Source organism: Megascapheus bottae, chromosome 5 (assembly GCF_031878675.1).
Source record: "Megascapheus bottae isolate mThoBot1 chromosome 5, mThoBot2.hap1, whole genome shotgun sequence".
NCBI classification, from domain to species: Eukaryota; Metazoa; Chordata; class Mammalia; order Rodentia; family Geomyidae; genus Megascapheus; species Megascapheus bottae.
Window position 1 is genome coordinate 7,927,126 of NC_143513.1, and position 23,736 is coordinate 7,950,861.

Consider the following 23,736-nt stretch of genomic DNA (forward strand, 5'->3'; position numbering starts at 1 on the left):
GGAAAACCCTCAGCTTCTCATACATCTTGACGGCTGTCCATAGAGATTTTCTTTTTCTTTTTTTGAAGGCATAGAAAATTTGTTCCCCTAAGTTCTTAACGGAGGGTGACCCAAACTAGATCATACTTTCTATAATATCATAAACACCTGCAGAATGCATTAGAAATGTTATGCTACCTATTTTCAAGCAGCATTTCCTCCTCTCTTAATAGAACTGGGATTTGAACACAAGGCCTCATGCTTGTTTGCTAAATAGGCTCTCTACCACTGAGCTATACTGTAGCTCTTCACGAGCAATCTTTCACTGTAGTCGTAGGAAGGAGTTTCAACATTCCAATTTATGAGTGCATGCCATCTTGATTCATGTCACCCCTCTGCCTCTCACTCATTCCTTCATGTTTTCTGGTTCCATCTTCCCAAGTGTACACTGAATATTGTGCCTATATTTACTTACTTACCCTCCCCATTTCCACTTGGCTTCCTTGTATTCTTGAAATGAAAATGTCTGTTAATTGCTCAAAAGAGTCACACCGCTGCATATACACTGTGCTCAGGACTGAGTGGCCACTCGTAACAGTTGTGCATCCCTTGTTCCCAGCTCGGGGGTGCTCAGCCTCTGCTCTCAGTGCTCACTACAGGTCTGTGAAGGGTTCTCCCTTTTCCTCTCACCTGTGGGAAGACCCGTGTTCCTGTGTGACGTCGAGATTTATCATGGCACTGACCTGACTCACTTCTCCTGACTTCCTGTCCCCCTTTATCTTTGCAGGACCGATCAGGAAATTCAAACCTACACCATCGCTGTCATCAACGCGCTCTTCCTGAAAGCTCCCGATGAGCGCAGGCAGGTGAGCTGTAGAGCTTCTGTCCTTGTGTCCAGGATTGGAGAGGACATCTCTGTGGGTTTTGGAGGGCTGTTCTGTGGCTCTAGATCCTGCCATTCCACTAGGGACTGTGTGGTAGAGGGAGGAGGTGGAGATGGGAAGCCCTTGATGGAAATGTGTTCAGCCGTAAGAACCCTTCCCTGGAATCTCAGAGCACACAAAGATGGGAGCCTAGCTGATGTGATGTCCTCTGAGGTAGAAGGTCCCTGGGGTCTTCTGCTATCCAGTCATTCACCAAGGCCAGGGAGGTGTTGTGCCCATTTTTCAGAGATGTTCTGTCTGCTCAGAAGATGAGGAGATGGGAAGGCGAGAGGATGGGCGCAGGTACCTGAATATGATGCTTATATATGAAAGGTGCTTGTTGCTATGTCCTAGGTCTCCTGACCCTTGCGGCTATTACTAGGGGAGCCCCTTAAAGGCTCAGAGGAAACTCACTCTCTGGGCCATGCTGGTCTGTAAATTCTTAGGCTCTCAAGTAGGGAGAAGGAACAGAATCAAGAGGGATGAGAAAGCAGAGTTTGGGAATGTTTTGGAATTTAGCTTCATCCTCAAAGACCATTAACTTTTTAAAGAAAATTCTATTTGTATAACATAGAATGTGTTACCCTGGCCACAGTTCCTGCCATAGGAGAGTCCCCTGGGGAGATCATGGCGGCTTCCAGAGAATTTTTCACAAGAAAGTAGAAAGCTAACCTGCTGCTCAATGCGGTGTATAGAATCTGATTTGATTTATCCTGTTTATCTTATCTTTATGCTTCCAAGGATTTTGTCAGTTATTAAATGTGAGGGATTCTGATTTGTTTTCCATTCGGTATTGTTGGCACATTCCTAGGAATGATACTTCCATGGTTTTATTATTGTTTTGTTTTTATTCCCCCCCTTCCCTTCCACCCCCCTGCCCCCCGGGGCCTGTCTAAACTCTACCACTTGAGCCACACCTCTACTGCTAGCATTTTGCCATTCAATAACAATGAGAGTCTCTGCTATTTTTCTGCTCAGCCTGGCTTTATACTGTGATTCTCAGATCTCAGCCTCCTGAGAAGCTTGGATTATAGGCATGAGCTACCAGCATCTGGTTGTATTTGTGGTTCCTAAAATAAACATTATTTAATTACATCTTTTTTTGTTTTGTTTGGTCCAAGGCCAAGACTTGAACTTGGTATATAATGTTTCTGCTCATTGGTGTTAGCTTCCCACCAACCCCAGAGTTTTGTTTATATTTTTACCAAAGCTGGGCGTACTACATACACTGTCCTTATAGAAAAACTCTGTTACGACTAAAACTGTGTTATAGACACCATTCGATATTGGTGTATCTATCTATATATTTATACATTGATAGAAATGCTATGAAATTCTCCCCAATGACTTATATATTTACTCAAACTATTTCCTAAGAAAAGACAGACCTCTCTCATGTACACAGTGCTATTTCTGTTTTCTCTTGGCTCTGGCTTCTGCTTCTTAAGAAGATCCTATCCAATATTTAGTTGTTCCTTAAACATTTATTGTCATCTTCTCCTTGCTGAGTAGTGTTCCTGGATCTTAGGCTACAAAAAGCACAGGGTATCTGATATGCCTCCAGGAACCTATGGTGTAATGCAGCATATTTTACTTTTATATAAGCAGATAATCAGTGATTAGTAAATGTTGGGCAGGAAGTATCCTTCTAACTAATGGCAACTATTTTTTTATTTTTTTGCATTTTTTTATTGTAATTAGTAAAAGGGTTACATGATATTTGCCAGATAGAAGGTGCATTAATTCACGTACATTGATACCCTTTCACATGTCTTGGTACCCATTTCCCTCCCCCCCCACACCCCACACCCGTCTTTGTTTTCCCCCCTTCCCTATCAAATTTCAAATAACCAAATACAAATAAATTCAATATATCAGATAACAAAGTGAGATACTATAACAATATGAGATGACCAAGTGACAGCAAAGGAGATGAGAGACAACATAGTACATTAAGGACAACAATCATTCTAATGGCAACTATTTTATGTCTATCTTTCCATGTTGGTCTATGTATATCTATAGTTATATCTACATTTCTATCCTTTCAATATTATAAAAATCATATTAATCCATAAATGAAAACAGAAGCACAAAACATATTTTCTTTTTTTCCCTTTATTGGTAACTTCTGGGTTGCACTTTTTTTTGGAAAAGGAATATGATATTTATAAAAAGCAATATTGGAGATGTATGTATAGGGGTCCTTTGGGTCTTTCATTTGTTTATCTGCTCCAAAACTAATCAAACCCAGCCCAACCCAGATCAAACTCTATCCAAGAGCCATTGGCCAGGGCGTCTCTGTATTTAGTTGGGAAAGAATATCTAGTTGTATTTAGTTGGATAGTGTTTTCTGGGCTTGTGTTCAGCTTGCATCTGAAGATGCAGTTACCTTTACCTTCTTGTTTTTGAGGGTAGAGAAGAAGATCTGATCATGGGTTTCCATTTCCATGTCTTCTGTCCACATATAACCCTAGAAGGAGTTCACAGCCCTCCAGCAGGTTATCAGGGCCTCGCATCAAAGCTTCCAATGACTCTGAACTTCCACCTCTTCTCTCTTGCTTGCTCTCCTTTCTCTGGTGGTATTGGTGCCGCTAGGTTGATGTAGACAACAGTGTTGACATCCTTGAGTGTCCTCTGACTGTAAGTCACCCATTTTCCCCTCTGTGGACCCTGCTGGCCTTGTCTGCCCCTGTCCACCCTGCCTGTACCACCTGTGCCCTCCACTTCCTCTCCCCATGGTCTTGGCTCCCCCAGCTTTCTGCAAATTTATTTGCATCTCAGTAGATTTTCTGTTGTAGCTTAGTTTCTTCTCTGTCCAGTGCAACTTGTAACATTCTGGTGTATTCCTGTATATGAGCAGTATTTTGATTTTTTCTTAGAGTACCCCAAGACTGTGGCTTGACTATGAAATTTGCTCTCTGTTCCTTTCAGGGAGAGCCTAGGAATCATTTCATTTCATAAAAACATCCTCAAGTCCTTGACAGAGGTCAGGAGAGGCCAGAGCACAACTTAAGTCATGCAGAAGCCAAGGGAGAATTCCACAGAATTGCATCTGGCCAGATATTTGTCCATCTGGAAGCCCATGTGGCTCATTTGCATAGCTTGCTGATCCAGTTCTGGGGTGTATGTTACTCACCCCTGGTTCTGTACAGATGTGGATGAATTTGCTTTCAGGTGACTTAGGGGCTTTAGAGTGATGGTTTGCCAACATCCAGGTGTCCTTGCTGTAGGTGTGTGTTGTCTGGTCATCTGTACACAATCTAGGAAAAGCAAATGTAGGGTCTTCTCCCTTCTCCACCTACCCCCAGTTCAAAGTTAGCTCTCTACCACTTGAGCCATGCCTTTGATTCTGCTTTTTGCTGGTTAATTGGAGATAATCCCAGTCTCCTGGGACTGACTTTGAGCTGTGATCATAGGATCTCAGACTTCAGGTTGGCTAGGATTACAAGTATGAGCCACTGGTGCCCAGCCTCTGATGCACTTTTTGAATGGAAAACCATTCGTTTCTTGAGAGTGATTTTTCTAGAAGGAAAAAATCCTATTAAAAATCATATACATATATACATATATATGTATATGATTTTTTTTCCTTTTGGATTTGGCCTTAATAATCCAAATGGAACATCCAACCTGTCATGAAATACTAATGCCTTTCAAGGCCACAGTTTGCTAAGAAATACTGCTGATATCCAGGCCTGAAGAATGGCATTTGGCTGTGTGGAAAAGCATGCGTGTCTTTCTAACTGAAGCCTTTGTGTGGGGGTGTTTTTCTTCCCCAGGAAATGGCGAATATTTTGGCCCAGAAGCAGCTACGTTCCATCATTCTGACAGTGAGTACCTAAGTGGGGAGGAAGGGCCTGGTGCAACTTCGGGTCCTTTCAGTGGCTGATTTGCACTTTGTTCTGGGACCTCCACCATTTGGTGAGAGGTAGGGCTAGGAAGGAGGGAATTGGGGGGACTCTTGGAATCAGAATCCTGTCCCACAGAAAGTGTCCTTCATGCTGGACCTGTGGTAGGAATACAGGTGACATGATCAGGCCCCTGGGCTGGAGCCCACTGCCCTGTGGTCCTGTGGTGGTTTTGTCCACCTGTGGTTTAGCCTTGCAAGGAAAGAAATCAGAGCTCTACAACTTCTAATACCTAGCACCAGGTGCTGTCCCAGTTTCTCTGGGGGAAAGCTAGGTTACTTTCCACTGAGCTGGACATTCAAGCCCTGAGATAGAGGTTTCATGATGGGAGGTGGCTTCTTGGCAGTGTTCCTGCAGTGAGTTGGCTTCTGTGGAACGGGAACCATGTTGCTTTACTGCTTGGAAGCTGATGGTGGTTAGACCGTTTGTCTCACCATGACATGGGGGAGCCAGGGCAGTACCAAAGTTGCATCCGGACCCACTTGTGCCAGGCACACCTTTCCTTTAAGAGCCTTCCCACCCTCTGCTTTTTCTTCTGCACACAGTAGGTCTTTTCCTGCCCCTGAGTTGTCAGGAAGAGCTCTGAGCTCACACCTGTGTTAACTGTCCTTCTGAAGAGTGATCCACCAGGCTTCATTCCTTGTCACATCCAAATGCAGACTGCCAAGCCTCCACTGTTGATGAGGGTTAGTTTGTGGTCTGGCCTTGCTTTCTTAGAAAGTATTTTAACGTTGGCATCTGTGAACTATCCCTGTAGCATGTCATCCGTGCCCAGCGGGCCATCAACAATGAGATGGCCCATCAACTGTATGTTCTCCAAGTACTCACCTTCAACCTCCTGGAAGACAGGATGATGACCAAGATGGACCCCCAGGACCAGGTGGGTGTGCACATGACAGCAGTGACACATGACAGAAAGCGCAGTGCCACCAGCCATCTTCCCACCAGCTACCCTGAAACCTGGAGCTTGCAAGGATCCTCTTAAGTGTTCTATTACTTTCTCAGGATTTGGAGGAATGGCTTCAAAGTACAATTGTAATACCTATATGGAGAGAGTGGTTCATGCCTGTCATCTTAGCTACTCATGAGGCTGAGATCTGAGGCTGCTGGTTAAAAGCCAAGCAGGCAGGAAAGTCTGTGAGACTCACCTTCAGTTAACCAGCAGAAACCTGGAAGTGGAATAACTCAAGGATGGAATGGAAGACTTGAGTGAAAAGGCCAAGCAAGAGCATGAGAACTTGAGTTTTAGCCCTAGTACTGGCACAAAAGAGAGGGAAGGGGGTGAAAAAGGGAGTGAGGGAGGGAGGAAGACAGGCAGGCAGGCAGGCAGGCAGGCAGGCAGGCTTCCAGTCTTCCATTAGGTTCTGAACATACTCTTGTTCTTCCTTTGGTCAATGAGGGACTGACTGAATCATTTTAAAGTGGAAGTTCACGAGCACTAAATATATTTGCATTGTTATGAAAATATCATTAGGATTCATCAGGCAAAATTGATTTCTGGGCCCTAAAAACAGTTAACTCCCATTTGTGCCATCCCGCAGCTCCTGGCCAGCTCGCTCCATTCTACTTTCTATTGCTATGGAGTGGCTCCACAGAAGTGGACTAGGCCACGTTTGTCACCTGTTATCTGCTTTATTTCACTTGGCCTAGTGCCTTTAAGGTTTGTCCATGTAATAACACAACTCACATTTTTGTCAATCCTGGGGCTTGAACTAAGAACTTGGCCACTGTCCCTGATGTTTTGAACGTAAGGCTAGCATTCTACCACTTGAGCCTCAGCTCCACTTCTGGCTTTTTGGTGGTTTACTGGAGATAAGAGTCTCATGGACTTTCCTTTCTGGTCTGGCTTTGAACTACAATCCTCAGATTTCAGCCTCTTGAGTAGCTAGAATTTTACAGGCATGAGCCACAGGCACCGTGCACCAGTCAGAATTCTGTTCCTGCTGTATGTGAATTCCATGTGCTCATCCATCCACTATGGATGTTCAAGGAAGGGCATTGGGGTTGATTCTGCTTTGGGTCTTCCTTTTATTTTGGTTTCCTGTTAGTTTGCTGATGTGTCTTTGCTTTGTGGAGGAAAGGATCCATTGCTACTGTCAAACCACTCACCAACCTTGCAAGCCTCTCTCTTTGTGGGTGGCATTGAGTCTTCCCACCTTTCCACTTCAGCTTCCACCCCTCCCAGCCTCCCTTCACGTTTACCACCTCATGTAGGTCAGGCCACTGGCAACTGGTTAGCAGTACTCCTGCTAGGCAGGAGCTGAGCAGCCGGGAGAGGGGCAAGGGGCAAAGTGGGTACAGCTCTCACTTAGAACATGGCTTGGCTTTTATCTGGTTTTCTTTGAGTCCAAAGCATGATTCATTCAGACCCTGGGGGGAGGAAAAAGAGTTGATGTCACTTTGTACAATAACAGCAGATTTCTCTCCCTCCCTCATTCCAGGCTCAAAGAGACATCATATTTGAACTTCGAAGAATTGCTTTTGATGCGGAGACTGAACCTAATAATAGCAGTGGCAGTGTGGAGAAGCGCAAGTCCATGTACACCCGGGATTATAAGAAACTTGGCTTCATTGTAAGTGAGTCCTCTCCTTTCACTCCCCGGGTGACCTCAGCCGCTGCCTCGAGCGTGTGGTCCTCGTGTGCTCTGTAAAATCGCTTCCACATTTCCAGATGTTCAGCAACATCACGTGGCAGTCTCTTCTGGCTGCAGGGGATGGAATAAGTTGCACAAGTGTGAGTGAGTGCTGCATTTGTTTACTTGGTGGTGATTAAGTGTAGCCAAGAAGAAATCAGTCTGGAATGCATGTGGCCTTCCTCAGACCTGTGTCTTCAGATGGGGCTGAGGAATGGAGACAGTTCTTGATGCTTCTTATGATTTGGTGTGGGTCTGAATAAAGTACACACATCCATTCCACAACGGACTCCAACGCAGAGTTTCTTGGAATGGATGTAACACATCGTGAGATTTGTGCAAGAGCTTTATCTTGCTGAAGACACCAATACTGTTGTTATCCTTTGGGTGTTTCTGTTGTTGTTGATTGTTTTCTTCCTCTTCCTCCTCCTCCTCCTCCTCCTTCTCGTCCTCCTCCTCCTCCTCCTCCTCTTCCTCTTCCTCCTCCTCCTCCCCCTCTTCCTTTTCCTCCTCCTCCTCCTCCTCTTCCTTTTCTTCCTCCTCCTCCCCCTCTTCCTTTTCCTCCTCCTCCTCCTCTTCTTCCTCCTCCCTCTCTTCCTTTTCCTCCTCCTCCTCCTCCTCTTCTTCTTCTTCTTCTTCTTCTTCTTCTTCTTCTTCTTCTTCTTCTTCATTCATGATATAAAAACTGTACTTCTTGACTTCTATATGAGATAAATTGTCAGACTTTTTACTTTATGTGTATATGTATAATATAAATCTCTTCTGTATACATACATAAACTATATATACATAGACATGTATGGCTACATATATAAACTTAAATTTTATATATAAAGTAAAAATTCTGCCCTGTCTTTCTTTTTTTCTTTAATTTTTTTTCTTTTTTATTATTATTTTTTATTTTAGGGATAACGTATACAGGGGTTTCAGTTACATTCGTCGGGTACTAGGTGCATTACTTCTCGATGTCTTTGTCTTTAAACCATTGTCTTTAAAAAGACTTAAATACTTCAGAAAAAATCCCATGCATTTACACACATATTTGGCAGTTCTGAGGAAATCCTCCTTTATATCTATCTGTCCTGATTTTCCCTAATATTTCTTATAGTGTGAGATATTCTGAGAGTGTCTGTACCTTTTTCTTGAAAGTTATTATCTAATCTTGAAAGTTACTTTCTCTGCACACAGGATTCTAGTTTGAAATCCTTCCCCACCTAACCCCCACAACATCCCTCTCCCCCTGGCCAGATGTTGCTCTATTCTCTTCTCACTTGCATTGTTTCTGATGAGAAATCTGTGGTACTTTTCCTGTTGCTATTTTCTGCTGCCCATAAAATCCCTGAGGAGCTTGATTGTAATAACTTTTGGTGTCTTTCCTTTGCCTCCAACCTGACTCTGGGTCTGTAGATTTATAGTTTTCATCAAATTTGGAAATTTTAGCTTTATTTCTTCATTTTTTTGCCTTTCTTCTTCAAAACTTTAACTTTCTTTTTTTTTTTGAGGGGGGGGTATCATAATAATCCCAAGGCTTGAACCTAGAGCCTGTGTGCTATCCTTAAGCTTTTTTTTTTTTCCTCAAGTGTAGCACTCTACCACTTAAACCAGAGCTCCACTATTAGCTTTTAGGTAGTTAATTGGAAATGAGTCTCACAGATTTCTCTGCCTAGGCTGGCTTTGAACCTTGATCCTTATGCCTCCTGAGTAGTTAGTTTTATAGTCATAAGTCCCCATGCCTGGCTCTAGAATCCTTATCTGCTGTTTATACGTGTTTTCTATTCTTACCTTTATTATGAAGGTATAAAATTGGATTTTCATCTTAACCTCAAACCAAAGTGACATGAATGAGATTTAGATTTCAGTAATTAGAAGTCACTAGTCATTTTTCATTTTCAAATACTCTTCCTTAGAAAAGTGCAAACATGTATCTAGTTACCTATCATCCATAAATATAGACTATATTAATATGTATGCTTTTGTGTATATATATACACTCTCATACACACACACGTATTTATAAATGTTAAGTGGCATGGTGCTTTATGTGGTGATTGCAAACTCTAGTCCTTTATGGGAATTTTGTTTGGGATTTTCTCATGAAATTGTGTCTGCCTAACTTAAAATATCCAGAATTGTAATCCCCTCATGCTGTTGGTTTGTGCTTGTGTGGATGGACTACAGTAGAACCATGTCCTGTTACTGACTCAGTGTTTTCAAACTAACCTACATGTCTGCAGTTACACTACTGCACCTATTATTTGTACACACATAACTCGATCTTATTATTAGGATGACTGTAGGAAACTGTCGTTTCTGTGATAAATATTTTCAAAGCTGCTCAGTTGTTTCCAGTAAACATCTAGTAATTCCATAGTCACACTCTCTTAAAATCCTCTCCTTAGTGCCTCTTCAGTTAGAGTTGTTGAGCTGATAGTGTTAGTCTCAATGTCCATCCTAGAAAGAAGATTTGTTTTGACGATCTCAGCTTTTCGGTTTGGCCTGCAAGGATAATCTGACATCATTTTTATTCTGTCAGATCCCATATTTTGACCTGGAAGTTCCATTTGATCATTTTGTTGCACTGAAGTTAGAAAATGCTGGTGAGCAAGATCCTGACTGACAGGGCAGGTGTGAATTTGCTCTACCTGCTGTGTGACAACACCAAGGCCCTATTTTCGCTCATCTGCCTGGTGATAGACCTTTTTCCCAGAAATTCAGCCTGGTGAAGAAGGGTCTTCACTCCCCTGGCCTTCTAAGTTTACTTTTGTGTACTGAACAAGGCATGTCTAAATCCCTTGGAAGCTTTGCACAATCTATCATCTAGCTTCAAGTCATGTTGAAATTTCCAGAGAGAGAGTTCAAGGGTTGTGCATTTCAACATCACTCCAAAGTGCTCTTGCTGCTCCCTTCTGGTACAGGGGTGGCCTTTGGGTGTGGATCGTGTGTTGGAGTGTGGCTCTGGCTGTGGGGGCATGGCTGGGGGGAGGGGTGTTGGTCTGAGTGGTAACACGCCTCCTAGTAAGCAAGCTGCTCTGAAGTTAAACTCAGTACTTCCATGGGGTAGGGATGGGAGGGGGGGAATTTGTGGGACTAATTCCCTGCCCCCCTCAGTCCCCCACGAAGACTTGTAAAGTTGTGCTAGAGAAAAAAAGTAGAACTCAAACAGACAATAACAAACAGGAGACATCTTTTTTATTTTTTTCAAATTCTTATTACTATTTTCATTATATATATGTATATATACATATATATATGTATATATTAGTTTTCAGTTTTAGAACCTCCCCAAGGCTATAGTCTTGCATCAGAGAGTTGAGAAGCTGGAAAGAGTAATGATTTCTGGAGCAGCAAGCCAACAGCTTTGGAAAGCTGTTTTCACTGTTACACACCCAGCCAGGCAAGCATTCCTAAGTACTCATGGGCTCACTCTGCCACCTACAGGCCATGTGTCAGAAACACTGTGAGCTGGCTCAGGGCAGGCCATGGTGCTTTGGAAGCAGGGTGCTGCCTGATTCTCTGTTCCTCAAAGAAGATAATGCCTGTTTCAGCTCCTCACTAGACTGGTTGGGAGAGGACTCCAGCAGATCTAGATTGTAATTTCGGTTTTCCTCCTTCTGATTCATGGACCAGTGGTCTGTCCTCAACCAGTGTGTCCTTCGCTTTCCTCAGCTGTGAAACTGCTGACAACTTCCTAGTTTAGGATCACTAGAAACCTTGTAAGATCGTAGACTAGACTCCAGCATAGGGCCTGGACCCAGGGAGCATCTAAGTGATGAGCCTCACTCCAGGAAGACCTAGCTGGTGGTCTCCTCACTCCAGGGAGTACTTAGCTAAATGTCCTTTTCACCTCGGACAGTACATAGCCTCGGTCCTCCTCTCTCAGGAGCACGTTGCTCATGCTCCTTTCCACCCCCGCTCTGGGAGCACACATTAGAAAACTCATAGGTTGGCCGGGAATTTGGCCTGGTGGTAGAGTGCTTGCCTAGCATGCACAGACACCTGGGTTTGATTCCTCGGTACCACATACATAGGAAAAAGCCAGAAGTGGTGCTGAGGAGAGAAGGGAGGGAGGGAAGGAAGAAAGAAAGAAGCAAACTCATGGGTAGCTTTTGGATTGTTCAAAGTAGAACTGGGGCATCTCTCCCCAAGGCAGGGGCAGTTGATCAAAGGAGATACACAAGTAGACTTGGTTATGGGAGTGAGGGAAAGAGAATTTTAAATTCAGAAGGGTTTGAAATAAATTCCCGTACTTGCAAATGCCTCTGTCTCAAAAAAATGTTAGGAATCCCCCAGTTACTTTACCTACTTAGATTTCTTGAGGACCTGGAGTGGTCTATAGGAAATCTGCATGTAACCATCAAGTGTAACAGTTAAAGTCAGTTCATTAAGCCCAAGACTCCGTTTGGGGCCAGGGAAGAGGGTTTTAGAGGCGCAAAAGTCGCTGTGTGATTCACACTGGGGAGCTTCCATTACATGCCATGTGGGCGCATACATGTCATGACCCTCTGCCCCCTCAGTGCACCACCATCTGATCACAGATCCCGTCATCTGAAATGCTGCAGTCGTAGTACTGATGGCCACCAGGTGGCGCAAGAGGACAGCCATTGGCTTTCCTACCTTTGCCTCTGTGCTGGCTGGGGTGCCTGTAGGCCTGCTTGGGAGCCATTCAAGGGTCTCAGAGCGGTCTCCATCATTGTCTGCTTGGAATTAGAAGCAGTCTAAGAGGCCAGGTTGAGGGAGGGGAGAGTAGGGGGGGCGCCCTGTTTGATGGAGTGCACCTACTCCTCCCTCTCCTGAATCTCATGCCCAGTGGCTTCCTTGGGTTGTTGAAAGTCTCATACGTGTGGTATAGCCCAGCCAGTACACTTTTTAGGAAAGAATGAACTAGAAGAATGAAAATCAACATGAATATTAAGTATTGAAAATAATAAAAACAGTAACCCAGTTGAGGATTTAAAAGTTTGCACGGCTGAGTGCATGGACTTCCACCTGTTAGTCCCAGCTACTAGGGAGGTAGAGATGAGAGGATTGCAGGTCAAGACCAGGTTAGAGGAAAAAAAAATAGTGAGACCCTATTTCAACCCTAAAAGTTAGGCATAGTGACAAGGGCCTTTCATCCCCGCTGCATGAGAGGCATGAGTGTGAAGCCGGGTAGTAAAGGCAAGACCTTGCCTGAAATGTAAATAAAATAAGAGCTGGAGACATAGCTCAGCTACTAAGAGGTCTGCCTGGAAAGTGTGAGACCTGAATGTAAACCCTAACATGGCCCAACATAAGCAAGTAATAAAGTTAAAATGTGTACTGCTGATAGCTTAGAGAGGCAGGCTGGTACACAGAGGCACAGTGAACCAGCATTGCTGACAGGGAATGCTTTGTGTGAATTTTGGTGGTTGTTCCTTGCATAAGCAGAATTGTTTATGGAAATGTAATTCAACTTTGTGTAGGAAAGTAGTAACTTGTTGAGCTCTGTGTGTGCGCATATTATGTCTTTCTTAGGTGTTTTTGGTGTCATTGTGCAGGTCATGGCATTCTGTGTCTGTTTGGTTTCACATGTGTTGGCTCCAGGTGTCTGAACTTGGAGCCATGAGAAGTTGTATGAAGTAGGAAAGGAGCTTTGGAACAAAACCAAGAGGAACTGATGTCCAGCTTCCTGTAATTGGGCCAATGACCCACTGAACAGGCTCTGGCCCAGGGTACTCACAAAGCCAGGGCAGTGTCACCATATTTCTTGTTTGTTTAGTTTTTTTGTGCCAGTCCTGGGCTTGAGCTCAGGACCTGAGCACTTTCTCAAGGCTAGAGCTCTACCACCTGAGCCTCAGCACCACTTCTGGCTTTTTTCTATGTATGTGGTACCAAGGAATCAAACCTGGGTCTTTGTGCATGCAAGGCAAGCACTCTACCACTAGGCCAAACTCCCAGCCCCTTGACATATTTCTTAATGATTCCAATGGAGAAATTGAAAGTGCCACAGCTCAGGTCGGGCATAGTGGTACATATCTGTAATCCTAGCTACCTGAAAGGCAGAGATAGGAGAGTCACCAGGCAAAAAAGTTGGTGAGAGTCTGTCTCAGAATGGGGATTCACATCTATAATGCCCAGAGGCACAGGTAAGTGGATCATGGTCTGAGGTTGTCGTGGACAAAAGGCCTAAAAAAATCACTAAAGCAAAAAAGCTGGAGGAATGGTAGAGTATCTGCCTAGCAATCATAGCCCTGAATTCAAACCCCAATGATGCACACATATACATGCACACACATGTACACAATGCACATGTGATCATACATGTATATGCATATACACATGTACATACATATACACATGAGTACACGAGTTCTAGTTAGGACCTTTAAAGGTTTCTTTTGTAATATGAGTTGTGTGCCTTTAAATTTAAATTTAAATTTTATTGTAAAGGTGATGTACAGAGGGGTTAGTTACATAGGTAAGGTAATGACTTCCTTCCTTTCCTTTCCTTTCCTTTCCTTTCCTTTCCTTTCCTTTCCTTTCCTTTCCTTTCCTTTCCTTTCCTTTCCTTCCCTTCCCTTCCCTTCCCTTCCCTTCCCTTCCCCTTCCTTCCCTCCTTCCTTCCCTCCTTCCTTCCCTCCTTCCTTCCCTTCCTTCCTTCCTTCCTTCCTTCCTTCCTTCCTTCCTTCCTTCCTTCCTTCCTTCCTTCCTTCCTTCCTTTCTTTCTTTCTTTCTTTCTTTCTTTCTTTCTTTCTTTCTTTCTTTCTTTCTTTCTTTCTTTCTTTCTTTCTTTCTTTCTCTTGCCAGTCCTGGGGCTTGACCTCAGGGCCTGAGCACTGTCCTTGAGCTTTCTCAAGGCTAGTGCTCTACTACAACACTATTTCCAGCCTTTTCTATGTATGAGGTGCTGAGGAATCAAACCCAGGTCTTCATGTATGCTAGGGAAGTACTCTGCCATTAGGCCAATATCTCAGCCCTACATTTTTTTCCATAAAAAAGCCTTTTATTAACAGTTAATTAATACCAAAAACAAAAAAAGATGTGAAAATACTTTGTCTTCTTTTTTTTGTTGGTCATGAGCCACAGCGCCACTTCCAGTTTTCTGGTGGTTAATTGGAGATGAGTCAAATGGACTTTTATGCCCAGGCTGGCTTTGAACCATGATCCATAGATCTTGGCCTCCTAAGTAGCTAGGATTACAGGAATGAACCACCAGCACCTGGCAAAATATTTTTCTTAAGTCACTGTCAGAACTCACCTGGCCAGCAAGGCAACTGGCCAGACCTGGGAGAGAGCCATGCCCAGGGGAATAGCTGGCCCTGGTTGGGGGGGCGGGTGGAGGAGGAAGAGGGGATTGTCAGCTCAGGCCTAGAGTAGGGACTGTGCAAATGCTGAAAGCTTGCAGGGAGGGACAGGGTGGGGGGTGTAAGCCCCGAGCACCAGGTTCCCTGCATGGGCAGAGCGGGAGAGGGGCTGACACAGCTTACATACAGAATGTAGAACGAGGGGGACCTCGCTCCATGCTGTAGGAATGGGGGGGAGGGCTCATTCCGTAGCTTGAGAAAATAGTTCAGAGAAGTCTCTGGAAACCCAGTGGTAGGAAGAGCTGCGCCTGCTCTGATCTCTAGGAACCTTCTGATACCAGGCCCTCCAGCCTTTGCTGAAGGACTTCAATGACGCTTATGCCGTCTGTCCTCAGGCACCAGGCCAGGGCGTGGTCATAGTTGAAGGTGCTGATGTAGTAGGTGGAGATGTTAGCAGCAGCCAGGGGTCCCACAGTCGGAGTCACAGTCCCACATTCATCGAAGCCCAGAGGATGTCCACCAATTCACAGCATCCTCCATAGCTCTCCCGCGGAGCTAGTCAACAAGAGGTCACTGGGGGACCTTCTTCTCGGCACCCATCACGATGGAGATGTAGCCCTCCATGAGGGAGAAGGCACAGAATGAGATGGAGCTGGACTGGAGATAGTCAGAGGCTGTCTCCCTGGGGACATTGTGAGAATAGAAAAGCACGTCGATGAGGAGGGTAGCAATGGATGGCAGTGTCTCAGGGTCGGTGGTGAGGACACAGAGCGGTTCTGTGGGCTCTGAATGGGGTGCATGGTAGGGCTGGGCCTATGCTAGGTGGGGGGAAAGCCATTGCTGGAATCTTCCCTGATCACTGGCACAGGCTCCCCTCCCACTTCACAGTAGATATCAAACTCTTGGGCCAGGGTGTGAATTACCACCGACAAGTCCTGCTCATGAACCAGGATGAAGTCTGTTTGATATGTAGACAGGGTCAGCACAGCCACATGGTATTTGGCTAGGGGCGTGATGGAGCTGGCGACCCCCGCAGCCTGCACTGCAGTACCACTGTGAGATGACGCATTCATCACCAGCCATGTGGCCTTGGCTACTTGCCGGAACTCAGATGGGGGCAGTTCTGCAAAGCCCTCTTCGTCCACCATGAGTGTGTAATCCTCTGGGGTCTCTGTCAGACTGAAGAATTTGCACTGGCTGCGGCAGGGTTGAAAGAAGAGCTTGATGAGCTGGTGGGTGTAGAGCCAGAGACCCTGCCGGCCGGGTGATATTCACACCCGCACCCGGTGCTCCAGCCTGTGCAGCTCCATCGAGGCTCCCTGCATGTCTTTTTGAATAACGTTCCTCCTCCCTCCTTTTGCTGAGGGGTTATGGTTACATAGGTAGGGTAATAAGTACATTTCTTTTGTATTTTCTTTTCGAATGGTGATACCCCTCCCTCATTTCTCTGACTTCATCTCCTCCTTTCCCTCAAGTTGTAAAGTTCATTTCCAACTTGTGTTCTGTGCATATCACTGCTGAATTGGCTCACCCTTTAATCCCTTCCCTTCCCCAAATAGGATAAACTTATATACAAGACAAAGGTTACAGAAGTCAAAGAGTGACAACAGGAAACAAACCAAAGTAGGAAAGAGAAAGAAAAAGAAAGAACTGCAAACAATACATTAAAAAACCTTTTTGTTTCCATTTCTTATAGTTCATTTCAACAAGTACAATTTTATGTGGTCATATACACAGAGCTATTGAGCCATTGTGATCCTCTCCTAAGAATATCCTCCTTGGTTCTCACCATTGTTTAATCATGTGCAAGTGTAATTATTTGTCTTTTACTATCCATTAACTGTACTTGTAGATTTATAGGCACATTCTAATTATTACGAATGGAGGAAGCCATGTAGCCTGTGTTTCTTTGGGTCTGGCTTACATTGTTTAATGTAATTTTTTCCCAAGTCTTTCCATTTCCTTGCAAATGAGACAATGTAATTCTTTCTTATGGGGGCATAGAACTCCATTGTGTGTAAGTACCACATCTTCTGGATCCATTCATCCACTGGGGAGCATCTGGGTTGATTCCATATCTTAGCTATGGTGAACCATGCTACAAAGAACATGGCTGTGCTGATGGCTTTAGTGTGGCCTGGTTTTGGTCATTTGGGTATATGTCCAGGAGTTGGATCGCTGGGCCATAGGGAAGCTATTTGTTTAGTCTTTTGAAAAGCTTCTATACTACTTTCTGGAGTGGTTGAACAATTTCACATTCCAACCGACAGTGTAGTATCATTCCCTTTTGGCTGCATCCCTGCCAGCATCTGTTACTACTAGTTTTCTGTTGGTTTGAGTTGCATTTCTTTTATGGCCAGAGATGTGGAACATTTCTTCATGTGTCTTTTGGCCATTCTTACTTCTTTGGAGAAGTCCTTTGGAGGTAAACAACAACAACAACAACAAAAACAAAACCCATCTCATCTTTGTTGTCTTTGCTATCCAGCTGCCCTGGGAATGAATGTTCTACATTAGGCATTAGCTGCAGTGCCCTGGGTCACAATGTGAGGCCCTCTGGGTGCAGCACGCCTGGCCTTCGGTGTCCATTGGTCTGGTTTGCCTCTGTGTTGTGTTGATTCTCCTCTTACCCTGCAGGGATGGGGTACAAAGGACACAGGAGAACCAGGAGAGGGGAAATGTTCCATCCCCAAAACTCCCACATCCTGTGTGTCCTGCAGAGGGAACACATGGATCACTAGTTTTGAACCCCTGGATGGTTTTGAGGGAGATTCGTGCTAGGACTTCTGAAAACTACAGTTCCTCACTGGGATAATACTTGAGATTCATTCTCCTGGTGTTTGTTTTGTTTTTACTGTGATTAATTTCAACTCTAGATAGAATTTTCTGAGCTGTTATTGAAAATGAGATGCATAGATTTACAGGTTTCTTCCACTGGTGTTTTTTCCTCCCATATTGCCCTTTGCAGTTTACCCATATTGGATCCTAGGACCTAGAATTTTCTCCTGGCACAGGTGAAGCTGCTCTGTGTCCACAAGGGGGCGCGCATAGCTAAAGTATGGGAGCCTACAGGATGCTCTTACCCAGAGCAGCTCTGGTATGCTTCTTGCAGCTGGAGAGCTTAACCTTCTACGTGTGGGTAGGAATTTCCCCCAGATAAACCCTTCCTACTTCCATTTTTAGGTTAAGAGGCATAGGAACTCTGTCCCCTTTAAAATAAGGCTGTGGTAGGAGGTAACTTTGCTAACAGGCCCAGGTATCCACTTGCTGTATGATTTTGGCCATCTACACCCACCCTCCCCCCTTTGAGACAGGGTCTTGCTATATAGCATAATCTAGCATTGAACCTATGACCCTCCCCTCAACTTCCTGAGGGCTGATTGGGATTACAGGTGTGCAAACACCATATCCAACTTCTGTGACACTCTCAAAAGGGTATGGACCAGCATGTCTGATGAGCACCTGGACTTGGATGAGCTGCCCTGGGTCTCTGGTCCTTCATAGGTGCCCAGCATCTGTCTGTGGGAACTTGGTTGCCCTGGGAAGATGCCCTGGGCATCTTTGAGAGCAGTGCTGATATTTGAACCTGAGCCTACTTGAGAACAATGTTGGTATTCCAGGGTAGCTGAGACCAGAGAATGAAGACAAGGTCCGTGTGTGTGTGTGTGTGTGTGTGTGCGTGAGAGAGAGAGAGAGAGAGAGAGAGAGAGAGAGAGAGAGAGAGAGGCTTGAACTCGTGCCTCTTACATTTGTTCTTTGTCCTGAGACCTTGTGCAATCACAGTAGTTTTTATTCAGTTTCCATCTTTCCAAGCATGCAGCATGTGTCAGACGTCCTTCAGAGCTCTGAATTCCACGCGAGGTAACCTTGGGAGGGGTGTGTGTTCACATGCCTTGCCACATGCACACGTGGGTGTGTGTGCTTGTAGTTTGCGGGGCTGCCGTGTATAGTTGATGAGCCACCCCCCCAGCGTGGGATTCTAATTGTGGACGTGGCATTTGGTCTCTGTAGGAAGATGGATTGCTGAAACCTTCCAATGGGAAGGGATAGAACCCATCAGAGAATCACACGGTCACAAAAGGATTGTCTCAGGCAGACATCCCACCACACTTCTTGTTCTTATTCATTTGGGGGTAGGGGAGTGGGGGAGGAAGAGACAGAGAGGGGAGGGGATAATATTGAAAAGTCATGGCTATTTTGAAAGGTATATCTTTTCTATGGTCTCAAGATAAGGGACACAGTTCACTCAGAGTCTCTGAGAAAACCAATACTTCGTTGTTTAAATTGCCCTGGGTTTGTCTTGCTGGACACGATATGACCTTTCATGTGGGCCAAGCTCCCCTCCACCCCCAGCCTTGTTTCTCATGAGGACAGGTATAAACATTCTCCATGTGAAGTAGGAGCAGGACCCTGGGATTGGAAGTAGAATGGTGCCGGCCGCTCACTGAGAAATGCTTTTCTCATTTTCCCAGAGTTCTGGGAACCTTCCCAAGTGTGCATGGCTAGTGTGTGGCATGGCCAGTGTGTGGCCGGCTTCACTCCTGGCTGCACCATTTCCAGGTTCCTGTCTGCAAGGCCTCCATCTCTCTGCAGAGGCTGTTTTAATGTGTGCTCTTAGGCCAGACAAAATGAGGAGGAAAGATCGTAGTTTGATGATCAAGGGTCTGAATGGCCATCTTTTCAATTCTGAGGAAACCCAGAAATGAACCTTCCTCCTATTTTCCATGGAGCCTAAAGCAAGAAATTGTGATTTAGCCTCTCTTAACTTCCCTGATGTCTATATTTATAGATGACATCCACTACGGTATTGTCTTCTTAGCTCCCCTGAAGGAGTTGCTTGCATCCCTCTTATAGCTGCTCGCTCACTCCTGAGCACTGGGGGAAAGGAGTAGGGTGGGAATGGGCCACTGGAAAGAAGGAGAGGCCAGCTGACCTGAGGGGACCCAGCACAGGGGCTGAGGTTGAGAGCAGATGTCGTAGAAGAGCCAGGTGAGTGGGCACAACTGGGCATAAATTGGTGTCCCCAGACACAGAGGATAAATCTGGATTCCAGAGATCTGGCTTTAGTGGAAAAATGAAAAGATGGCTTGCCATTGGTCATTTGTAGGACATGTTGAGAAAGATGGCCTCCCGTTGGTCATATAGATCATATTGATGGTGGTTCACAAAGTGGAATAGAGCCAGTCTAAAAACAAGAGACTAATGAATTGATTCATTCCTGACTGGTAGTTACAGGCAGATGTGTTACTTAGGGTGTGGCAGCAGTGACCCTGAAGTCACAAGGATGAATTAGGAAGAAGCCAAGACCTTCATGAGTCTTACTGTTGGTGAACTTTCTGTCACTTTGGACTTCCATGCATATGCCTCTGCCTTCCAACTCTCTCCTCTACAGTTCACAGCTAGTTCCATTGTTATTTCTTATAGTTGACTCAGCTGGGAGCTATCCTAGCTCCAGGTCTTTCCAGAGGCAGCATAGCACTGGCATGGTTCTCACTTACTGACCTGAAGTGCCCCCACTGTGACCTGATAATGCCTGCATGCTTGTTATCCCAGCCACATTCCTTGCTTCGGGTAGACTGGAATTACCTTGGGTGAATGACTCAATTAATGCTCCCACCATTCAAAAACATAGGTGTGTGTGTGTGTGTGTGTGTGTGTGTGTGTGTGTGTAATTATAGGTAGCACTTGATACATATTACAAGAAAAATATAGACTATGAAACCCCCAAGGGCATATGAAAAATTTGTTCATTGAATCCATGAGATTTTCTTAATGGAAGAGATGATGGAGATGAGTCCTTTTGGTAGGATATGGGATTATTCCTGCTTGGCTTCCACCCCTGCCCTCCCTTGCCCCCTCCCCAAATACTATGTTGAAACCTAATCCTTAATGTGGTAATGTTAAGAAGTGAGACTTCACTGGTTGCTGATGGCTCATGTCTGCAATCCTAGCTACTCAGGAGGCTGAGATTGGGAGGACTGTGGTTTGAAGCCAGCCTTCACAAGTTTGCAAGACTCCATGCCAACCAGTAGCTGGGCACAGTGGCACAAACTTGCTATTCCAGCTACGTTGGGAGGTTGAGATCAGTGGGATCATAGTTCTAGACAAGTCTGGGCAAGTAAGTTTGTAAGGCTGTACTTCAGTAAACAAAAGCTTTTCTGGGTGTGGGTGGTTCACGCCTGTAATCCTAGCTTCTCAGGAGGCTGAGCCCCTAGTATTGGGGTTCAAAGCCAGCCCGGGCACATGAAAGTCTGTGAGACTGGGATCACCAATTAAAAATAACCAAAATAACCAGAGTGAAAGGTGGCTAGAGATATGGCTCAGGTGGTTGGGTGTCTGTATAGCAAGTGAGAAGCCCCGAGTTCAATTCTGGGAACCAGGAAAAAAAGAAACAAGGCAAAAGGAAAAGCAGTGAGATCTTGGGGAGGTGACTGGTGCTTCTACGAAAGAGGCCCAGGGCCCATGCAGTGCACCCAGCCCTTCATGGGGAGGGGTTGTTGACAATGCTGTTTTGAAGCAGGGCAGTGTCTCCAGGCACTGAATTGGCTGTGGCCTCTGTCTTAGACTTCCCGGCCTCCTGAAAGGTGAGTCGTGAATTTTTATCACCACAGAGGCCCAAGTAGCAGGAGCCATCTGAATTCCACACGGGACTGTTAGCTGGAGGTGTTTTGAAGTCCATTCAAAATAAAAAGTACTTAGTACTCGACATCACTAGGCACATGCTAGTGATAACTAAGAAAATTCAACGAAGAAACTAAGATGAAAAGAGAGGAAGAGGTATACTGATATGGAATGCCTCAAATGCCTCCTGTCTTTACCCATCAAGTCCTTGACCTGGTTTGAGAACTTCCCAGGGGACCCCAGGCTCCAGAGAATTCTGGGTAAGGAGTTCCAGTGATATGGTTGCACCAAAGAAAGACTGCTGTGACAGCACAAGTGTGGAGAAGAAAGGGAGGTCATTCGGGTGGGAGGGGAGGGGAAGCAGGTCAGGAGTGTTGCAGTGGTGGTAGGCCAGCTGGGGTAGAGGGGTAGGTGGAGAGGGACTGGGGGGTGGTGGGGGTGCTGTCCCAGAATTGACTCAGGATGAGCAGAACTGAATGCATCCAGGAGATACTAGAGAAGGGTGGAAGGATGTCTGGAACACAGGGAGCACACTGGCAGGCCAGAAGTCAATCGGTTAAAAGTCGGGAGGACTTCTGGATGCATACATGCACAAGGGTGTGTGATTGAATATAGGTGTGCATTCATGTGTGTATGCACGAGGGATGTTTACATGTATGTGCATGCATGAGGGTGCATGCTTGTGTGCACGAGAAGTGTGTGTTTGCACATGGATGCATGCACAGGGGTGTGTGCATGTGTACATGAACAAGGGTGTGTGTGCATGAAGGTGCTTGTATGCCTGTGTGTGTGTGTGTGTGTGTGTGTGTTTGTGTCTGAGAGTGTATACACGTATATGTGCCCCTGTTCCAGCAGGAGGGAAAGTTGGCGGTGGGATAGCCTGTGCTGCAGGGACCCTGACTATTGTAAGAGCTGGGAAGCAGAATTGACTGTGTTCCTATAAAAAGCGTTTGGCACAGTCTTATTTTTAGGGTTTCCTGGTGACTCAGCACTGTGTACACACAGGCCTTATTTTTAGCGTGGATTCTGAGCAAGTGCCTCAGGCTGCAGCTCTCAGTGAAGCCACCTACTCCTGATCTCCCACCCTGCCAGGGAGCTCCGGTCAGTCCCCCACAGAGCCTTCCCTGCCTGCCTCCTTGCTGCTTATGTAATAGCTTCCTTCCCTACTCACTTCCTATGTGAGAAACATTACCCCCTTCTTCCAAGAGAGATCTGTCAAACTACCAGCCAGTCAGGGGCCTAGGCCCGGTAAGCATGTGTGGGGTTGGCAGCAGAGCCCCTGGCTGGTGCAAGGGTTTGGAACTGGCTTAGCCTCCCTGCCTGCCTCCTGAGGGAACCAGAGAGGATCGAATCCACACACTCAGGTCAGGTTTTAAGGGAAGGGAGGTAGGGAGGAACGAAGCTATCGTTGAGTTCTCTAAGTCCCTCACCAAACTTCCCGCTTCCAGGCCAGCCCACTTCTGCAGTGTTTTCTTTTGTTTACCATACACTCCTTTCTACTTTTATTTTTTTGCTGGTAGAGGATTGGAGCTCAGGGCGTTGTGATTGTTTGGCTCTACCATTGAACCACATTGCCAGTTCAATCATTACAGGCAGGCATTTAACGATGATAAGAAAAGCATTGGGGCTTCGCTCTCACCTTTGTCTTGGGGCTGGTAAACGATGATACTGGATTATGTAATTCCTGTCTGAACTGAGAATCCACAGCCACCTGAAGAGCAAGCAAAAGCATTGTCTTGGAGGGCAGTAGGTTTTTTTTATGATTCCTAGTCTGTCATTAGCATAATACTTAGTTTATTTACTTATCCACTTTTGTTATAACCTGATTTGTGGTTTACAAGCAGTAACCTATTCATTTTTTCTGCCTTTTTATCTGCCATAAAGATTTCTGATGAATATCATCATCCTTTTCTTACATAAGCAATAAACAATAAACTTAATCTCTAGAAATCTAATGATTTCCTTGTAAAAGTATTCATAATCCAAGATTGTTTTAACTTCCTAAAATCCTCAGGCTGCTATAGAACGTTACAGACCAACTTGTTCATAAAATCTACACTGATAACATGATCCTTTAAAATGAAAATGTAGGTTTGTATGGTTGCCTAGAATCCCAGCTACTCTGGGTAGAGGTCAAGAGGATCCTAGCTTGAGGCCAACTTGGGAGGAAAGTTAGTGAAATCTCATCTCACAGAACAAGCCAGGTTTGGTGGTGCACATCTTATAGTCCAAACTATAAGGTAAATATAGATGGGGGGGGTCCCAGTTCCAGACTGGCCTTGGGCAAATATGTGAGATCCTATTTGAAAAATAAATATTGCAAAAAAGGACCTGAGGATATGGCGAGTGATAAAGCATCTGCCTTTATATATATAATATATACATAATATATAATATACATAGTATA

General features: G+C 45.1%; 1 protein-coding gene and 1 pseudogene across 1 annotated transcript in view; one reads left to right on the forward strand and one right to left on the reverse strand.

Annotated features, from left to right (window-relative positions):
- Elmo1 (engulfment and cell motility 1) overlaps nt 1–23,736 on the forward strand; it is a 425,322-nt gene that overhangs the window by 150,607 nt on the left and 250,979 nt on the right. Inside the window, exons 11-15 of the mRNA XM_090332628.1 lie at nt 767–845; nt 3,501–3,545; nt 4,685–4,735; nt 5,571–5,693; nt 7,255–7,386. Coding sequence (XP_090188754.1) covers nt 767–845; nt 3,501–3,545; nt 4,685–4,735; nt 5,571–5,693; nt 7,255–7,386 — 430 coding nt within the window. The remainder of the gene's footprint in view (nt 1–766; nt 846–3,500; nt 3,546–4,684; nt 4,736–5,570; nt 5,694–7,254; nt 7,387–23,736) is intronic.
- LOC150062798 (cytosolic arginine sensor for mTORC1 subunit 1 pseudogene) lies at nt 15,029–16,018 on the reverse strand (annotated as a pseudogene).